Consider the following 7,832-nt stretch of genomic DNA (forward strand, 5'->3'; position numbering starts at 1 on the left):
AAACAACCCCTGTTATAAAAGAAGCACAAGCAGGAGCTTTACTACGGAGCCGAACTCGTAACAGTCCCCTCAGTTCTTAATGATTGCTAACGACGGTTCTGTAAGTTTCAGTCGGACTGAAGAGGAGGATTTGTTTCAGAGGACTTGAGATGGAGTTCAGAGAAGGAGGATAAATCTCCGGATAGAGGAAAAGAAGACGACTCTGGATCTTAAAAACGACTGAGATGTGGGATGAGAGACGGGATTGGGAGTCAGTGCTGCAGGACGTCTCCAGTAATGATGATAAGAGACTTTGCTGGTACTTATGTAAAGCATGGATGAAGAGATAGTCCTGTATAAGTGGGGGAATAGACTTTTTCTATTGTAGTGGGTATAACTTTCCTCAACTTCAGGAACTTGAGGATCATACATGACAAAGAAATAAAAAACTTGTGATTTCTGTCTCTGTCTTAAGATCTTTCATCCCCTCATTATTCTCTTTATTCAAACTTTTAATATTCAAACTTCCTCTTACTTTCTGAAAGAGTATCGGTTCGATTTTGGTTTAATGCAGAACCAGAGGCAGACACACTGATAACAGGTCGGTGTTGAATTTAATGTGAAAGGCCTCGGTAAGTCGTGGTAGAGATGGTGGAGCAGGGGGCAGGTGAGAGAGAGAGAGAGAGAGAGAGAGAGAGAGAGAGACAGGGGAGGAAGAGACATGAGGGAAGACGGGAAGAAAGTTTAAAAACACAGAAACACTAGAAAATGACATTATAACTGTGATTTAAGACCAAGCAGAAATCTATTTCATTACCAAAAACATATAACAGACATCACAGTCTATACTATTAGACTAGAGCAGGGGTCACCAACCTTTTTGAAACTGAGAGCTACTTCAAAGGTACTGAGTAGTACGAAGGGCTACTTGTTTGATACAAACTTCCTGAATAACAAAGTTGCACAGATCACCTTTTAATAATAATAATAATATATGTGAAGAGACTGTCTGATCACGTCAATGTTAATTATTCCTCACAATAATTATTAACAATGAATTCCACAACAATGATGTAGGAAACAGATATATTAAAACATGCAACTGTGGATTGGAAAAGTACAACTGACTTAGTATTTGTAATATAAAACACTATAGGCTTACACACCTTGAAATTGTCTCTACCGTGAAACCTAAAGCTGTTAGACGGTTTGCTGCAGGTAATAAGTCCACAGACGTATTTGTCGTCACCGATTTGTTTCTTGAACATAAATTCCTCTAAATTGATGTCGACTTCCCCTCATATCAAATGTGGCTGGACAAGGCTGGGTAGTCAAAGTTTTAAACATAAATTTGATATCCACCAAGACTTTAAACTTTACCGCTTTTAGATTTACAGAGACTGGATTGGATGTTTTATTTAAAATTCTTATAGCTTTGTTTGTTGTGCATTTCCTCACAGCCTGTCATTTATTGGAGTATGAAGAAACAGTTTGAATTAAAGCCTCATCTCATCAAAGCATATTACATCTTTTAAATGGTGACACATTTTATTCAAGATGTTAAGTTGTGTAAAACATCTAACATGTAAAACTGATACTTTTATCAGTGATTATTGCCGTGTACAAATACAATCCAGTTTGATATGAGCATGGAAAGTGCAACAAATCCAAAAATGGTAGGGTGCAACAAATCCACTGAAAAAAAGAATATATATATATTTAGAGAGAGAGAGAGAGAGAGAAAAAATTGAAATAAAGGAAACAATACTGCAGTCAACGAACACAATTTATTAAGAACAAAATGACAATGCTCAGGAAAATACAAGGGAATGCATGTGTTTAATAATCCCCTTCCTCCTCATCATCCTCTCCCAAACTATCAGCTCCGACCTCTTCGTAATCTTTCTCCAGAGCTGCCATATCCTCTCTGGCCTCAGAGAACTCTCCCTCCTCCATACCCTCACCCACATACCAGTGAACGAAGGCACGCTTGGCGTACATCAGATCAAACTTGTGGTCAAGGCGAGCCCAGGCCTCAGCGATGGCGGTGGTGTTGCTCAGCATGCACACAGCCCTCTGGACCTTGGCCAGGTCTCCACCAGGAACCACAGTGGGCGGCTGGTAGTTGATGCCGACCTTGAAACCAGTGGGGCACCAGTCCACAAACTGGATGGTGCGTTTGGTCTTGATGGTGCCGATGGCAGCGTTGACATCTTTGGGCACCACATCTCCACGGTACAGGAGGCAGCAGGCCATGTATTTACCGTGGCGAGGGTCACATTTCACCATCTGATTGGCTGGCTCGAAGCAGGCATTTGTGATCTCAGACACCGTTAATTGCTCATGGTAGGCCTTCTCAGCAGAGATGACCGGAGCGTAGGTGGCCATAGGGAAGTGGATACGGGGATATGGCACCAAGTTGGTCTGGAACTCGGTCAGATCAACATTGAGGGCACCATCGAAACGGAGGGAAGCAGTGATGGAGGACACAATCTGACTCATCAACCTGTTCAGGTTGGTGTAGGAGGGATGCTCGATATCGAGGTTCCTGCGGCAGATATCGTAGATGGCCTCGTTATCTACCATGAAGGCACAGTCAGAGTGCTCCAGGGTGGTGTGGGTGGTCAGGATGGCATTGTAGGGCTCCACCACAGCGGTGGACACCTGGGGGGCTGGGTAGATGGAGAACTCCAGCTTGGACTTCTTACCGTAGTCGACGGACAGACGCTCCATCAGCAGTGAGGTGAAGCCAGAGCCGGTGCCACCTCCGAAGCTGTGGAAAACCAGGAAGCCTTGAAGACCAGTGCACTGGTCAGCCTGAAGACAGAGAGGTGGACGGATTAAATATGAGAGACAATATTATGATTTAGTCTGACGTTTGTCAAAATTAATAAAAGTTTAACTCCTGATGTAAAGTTACCCACCAGTTTGCGGATCCTGTCCAGCACCAGGTCAATGATCTCTTTGCCAATGGTGTAGTGTCCACGGGCGTAGTTGTTGGCAGCATCCTCTTTACCAGTGATCAGCTGCTCAGGGTGGAAGAGCTGGCGGTAGCTTCCAGTGCGTACTTCATCTGAAGAGACAGAGTCAGTCAGAAATGACTCAACAGTTTGATTTTAAGGAAATCAGAGTAACCGTGGTTTCTACTTTTCACAACAGTTTACCGATGACAGTGGGCTCCAGGTCGACAAAAACAGCTCTGGGGACGTGCTTTCCAGCTCCGGTCTCACTGAAGAAGGTGCTGAAGGAGTCATCTCCTCCTCCAATGGTCTTGTTGCTGGGCATCTGTCCGTCCGGCTGGATCCCATGTTCCAGGCAGTAAAGCTCCCAGCAGGCATTGCCAATCTGGACACCGGCCTGACCAACGTGCACGGAGATACACTCACGCTGCGGAAAGAAGAGAAATATTATTCAACCATGTGCATTTATTTATTTTCTTTGAAGAATTGTTCTCACACTTTTAAGGACTTGCCTCCGCTGTATCATTAGCTGCATTCCTCTCATTTTTCAAACATTTGCTCCAGAGAGGAGACAACGTCGTCATGCGAGCGAAACAAGGCACAGGATTGGCTGGTTTACTGCCCCCACCTTAGGAGACGCTGCCACAGTGTGTGATGTGTATTATATGAGACCAGACTAATTGATTATTTTTATTTTTATTTTTATAATCGATTAAATCTTTTAGTTATTGCAGCCCTGTATTCAAAATCACCTGACAGATTCTGTACACTCATTATTTACCCACTGAACAGATAACTCTGCATGGACACACAGCAGCATGGAGGCATTTAGTTTTTTTAAACTTGAAGACATGCTCATCATTTACATTAATTGTATTGGATTTGGCTGCACAGAAAAACACACATTCTGCTACTTTAGTCACTCGGAGCGTCGCCATGTTCACTTCCTGTATTAAAGCTGCAGCTGCTTCTTGAACTGAGCTAAACTAAACTCCAGATATTTTTGATCACATGATTTAAAGAGTCTTTTCCTACTCACCATGTTTCCTAGAACACTGAAGATTAAATAACGAAGATGTTGATTTGCTTCTGGCTACAAGACTCAATCTGTCCTGTTTTTTGGATCAACTGAACCAGTGCAGCCGTTACACAGAGCTATTTATTACTGGCGTAAGGACAAACTCAAATCGTGGCAGCGGTAGCTCGTAGAGGCACTTCTGATTTCAACAGAAACTGCCACTGATGTGTAAAGTCAGCTGCTTTTGATGCCACACTGTTTAAAGGCAGCTGCCTTTGATGCCACGCTGTTTAGAGGCAGCTGCCTTTGATGCCACAAGTGTTTTGGGGCAGTTGTCACTGCTGCCCACTGTCTGAGAGCAACTAGAGCTGTTTGGATTTATTCAAACATATACCAGTACTAAACCAGTATACAGATATATATATATACTGGTTTATGAAAGTTTATTTCTGCAAATGCAGTTCACAATAACTAAATTAAAGCATCAAAAATATCAAAGGTATTGTAGAAAGGACTGGGTTAAAGTGACTTTAATATTAAAAAATCTTTGAAGTTCACAAGGCACAAACATTAATTGGCTAATGATACATTAATAACAGCTTCTCAGCATCATCATTTCAGACAGAGGAGTAAAGTCATAGTAAATACGAGTCTTTTTAGTAACTCATTGAAAAGAAAGCAGTGTTCCAGTTTCAGTCATTAAGCATCATGTTCCATTGACATCACTGCCAAGTCCTACCACATTCGTGTGTGCCAGATTGTTGTACATCGTTTTAACAACAGCTCAACTCCTTGTCAAGATCTAAAAAGGATACCTGGATAAAGGTCATTACGCAGAAAGACACACCATTCCCGTTGGCATCAGAAACTGGTTACATCACCAAGGCAGTCTTGACATGATTTGCCCAGAGACTGTTCTGTGGATTGGAAAAGTACAACTGACTCAGTATTTGTAATATAAAACACTATAGGCTTACACACCTTGAAATTGTCTCTACCGCGAAACCTAAAGCTGTTAGAGTCTAAAATATCTTAGCTTGAAGTCTTCATTAGAAAAGAAGACAAATATTACAGCACATTCCACCCCCAAGGCCAGTTAGTCTCCCTATGATTCCATATGAATCCTAATTCTTTTTTGGTCTGCACCAGATTACACACACTTATAAATGTCTTCTAAAGAGCACAATTTTTAGTTATTATTCTCAGAGAAATCAAGAAATATGGAGAAAAACGCACACGATGCTAAAGACAGTGAAAGAAAACATGTCCTGGATCCGTCCCCAGTTCCAGATCTGGACCAAAGTTGAATGGCTTCTTTCCTGACTCATTCCACATCCTTCCACCAAGTTCGCTGGTAATCTCTCTGGTAGTGTTTGTGTAATCTTGCTTCAGATCAAACAAACCAACAAACGGGTGAAAACATCTCCTCGGTTAAGGGAATGACAGACGTCATATATATATAGATTTGTTTTTCCAACAGTGATTTAATTAATCAGTTCTTTCTGTCTTTCTTTCGAGGGCATAAGCATCATAACAATGAGCAGCTCCACATGGGGAACTGAGCGGGCTGCTCTGCAACAGATGGACGTCCTAATCTCCCTCATCCTCCCCTCCTTCATCAGCCCTCCTATCATGGCATCATGGCGTCTGTGCTGTTGGTCACAGACAGCAGACTGATGCACACATGCGTTTTCTCAACAACAACATGAAAACCCGAAATGAGCTAATTTTGCAGAACTGTCCCTTTCTGCCGTGACTCTTGAGTGTGTGTGCCATGTATGAAATTGCATTTGATTTCACAATAATATATAGAATAAGCTTTACTTTACTCAGCAACTTTCAATTAAAATACAATAACAGTTTATTAGATGATTATTTCTTATAATTAGAGACATTATACACTGTAATGAGACACTAATTAAACATGCAGGGTGTTGGCTGCTTGTTTTTTGGCTAAATTTAGAGGAGATAGGAAGAAAGGAGGAGAGAAGGTTAAATGGCCTGTTTCTAACCCCCACTGGCTGCTATTGTGGATGAGTTGAATGGAGAATTGACTCAATACCTGTCTCAGTACCTCGTACTTCCTTCCTCATCGCCATGGCGATGGCCTTTTGGCAAAATCAAAACAAAGCTAAATGTCTCAGTCATGGTAGTCGTTCAGGGTTGACTCTCCAGGAAACTCTTTGTCGTGACAGAAAAGAAAAGAAAAACTAAAACATGTATATGCTTTAAAAGCCCTGAAACAATCTGCAGGGAGTTGGACTTTGCAACGATCGCTCTCCAAAAAAACTCATCACTAAGAAAAGTGTCTTTGTGGGGCATCACAGTCTCCCCCTGCAAACCTTGGCCGATTTGCAGGGGGAGACTGTGATGCTTTAAGCTGCTCGATTTACTTGCACTGAAAACACGTCGTTGCAAATGTGAAAACTCGGTGCTTCTTGTCACTGTCAGAGCAGAAATTGTCTTTCTGTTCCCACAGTGATGTTTCCGTCTGAAAGGAGACAAGCAAGAAACAGCAATGAAAAGGGTTTTGAGAGGGGAAAACAGCTGCTGTGTCGTGGGTGCGAAGCCGACTGTGGTTGATTATGAGATTTTCTGCCAAGTGGGTGGGGGTGGGGGTGGGGTGGTCTTTCTGTTCTTCAGATTGAAGACAAATCATCAGCCACTATTTCATGGCTCAGTGGGAGAAAAAGCGTCTGATTCGATGGAACCAATTTTCCACTTGTTCTCGAGGTGCGTTTGCAGCGTTGAAGGATGCGAGAGGTGTAATTTTCTCCTTTTATTATGATAAACAAATCCCAGGAAGCAAATAAAAGCATCAATTAATTTATACCACTGATAAATATTGCTTATTCATAGTCACTGCCTGACATAAAAGAGCTTGTGCTGCTGTGAGATTAAAACGTTGCTGTCATCCATAACATGCCACAGCGTACGCTTGGGTGCAGGAGGGTTACACGTGATACATGATAGACATTCTAACCTTCGAGCAAACCTATGAAATCATGAAGCTTTAGGCAGAAAGGTAATATGCTGTCAGAAATGCACTGAACTCTGGAGATCTTCCTCAGATGCTCTGGAGGGGCTGTATGTGAGGAACGTACATGTCTGAGTCCGTTGCCCTGGACCTTATCCTGAACGTCTCCTGCCATTACCTGGTAAAATATCCAGAAAACCTCAGAGTGAGCCCATCGGAAAACAACAGGTCTGGAAAATTCACCATGAGCGAGTTGATGACATTTTAAACACATGACGGACGCAAAACAAAAAGAAGACAAATACCTCAGGATGATATGGAGGCACCGCATATGAGGAAGACTCAGATGAAGATGTGGACTTGGAAAGACGACAAGATTTGATAACTGAATTTATAAATCATGTCCCTCCTCCTGCTGCTCCACAGAGACCACACGCACCCCTCACCTGAACTGGACAGTTTTCTGATTTCTTCCTCTTTGTTCTTCATATGTGTAAAAGAAAACTCCAGACATTTCCCTGAGTTCATGTCTAAAAACAGCTCCTGTGGGGCTTCGTTCAGGAGGTTTCTGACAATGGTGTCAATGCAGTCTCCTGTAGAGCCCAACACAAAATTTAAAGGGGTTCTCACAAAATTGTCTGGGCTTTGGATCAACGGATCTCAGGGGCCCCCTCTCAGTTACCTGCCATATTCTGTCATTACAACATGCATCAGCTGTCTTGTTTATTCCAACCAGACCTTGTCAAACTAGCAAAATAGTGTAAACATGCAACCTCAGCATGCTGTGCTAATATGCTACACTCCCCAGAGACTGTTAACACATGTTAGATAAATTCATTGTTGGCTTTGGTCGATTAAATTACATAGCACAGATCTTTCATGGCACCAGAGAATCCAG

The 7,832-nt window shown here is 42.5% G+C and overlaps 1 protein-coding gene across 1 annotated transcript; it reads right to left on the reverse strand.

Moving 5' to 3' along the window:
* Positions 1-1,776: 1,776 nt before the first annotated feature.
* LOC117760632 (tubulin alpha-1C chain-like) lies at positions 1,777-4,015 on the reverse strand. Its single transcript, XM_034583802.1, has 4 exons — positions 3,979-4,015; positions 3,144-3,366; positions 2,904-3,052; positions 1,777-2,796 (listed from the first exon to the last, which is right to left on the reverse strand). Exons 1-4 carry the CDS (start codon positions 3,979-3,981, stop codon positions 1,819-1,821), a joined length of 1,353 nt encoding a protein of 450 aa, XP_034439693.1. The 5' UTR covers positions 3,982-4,015; the 3' UTR covers positions 1,777-1,818.
* Between the last annotated feature and the right edge of the window lie 3,817 nt (positions 4,016-7,832).

This window comes from Hippoglossus hippoglossus, chromosome 4 (assembly GCF_009819705.1).
Source record: "Hippoglossus hippoglossus isolate fHipHip1 chromosome 4, fHipHip1.pri, whole genome shotgun sequence".
NCBI lineage: Eukaryota > Metazoa > Chordata > Actinopteri > Pleuronectiformes > Pleuronectidae > Hippoglossus > Hippoglossus hippoglossus.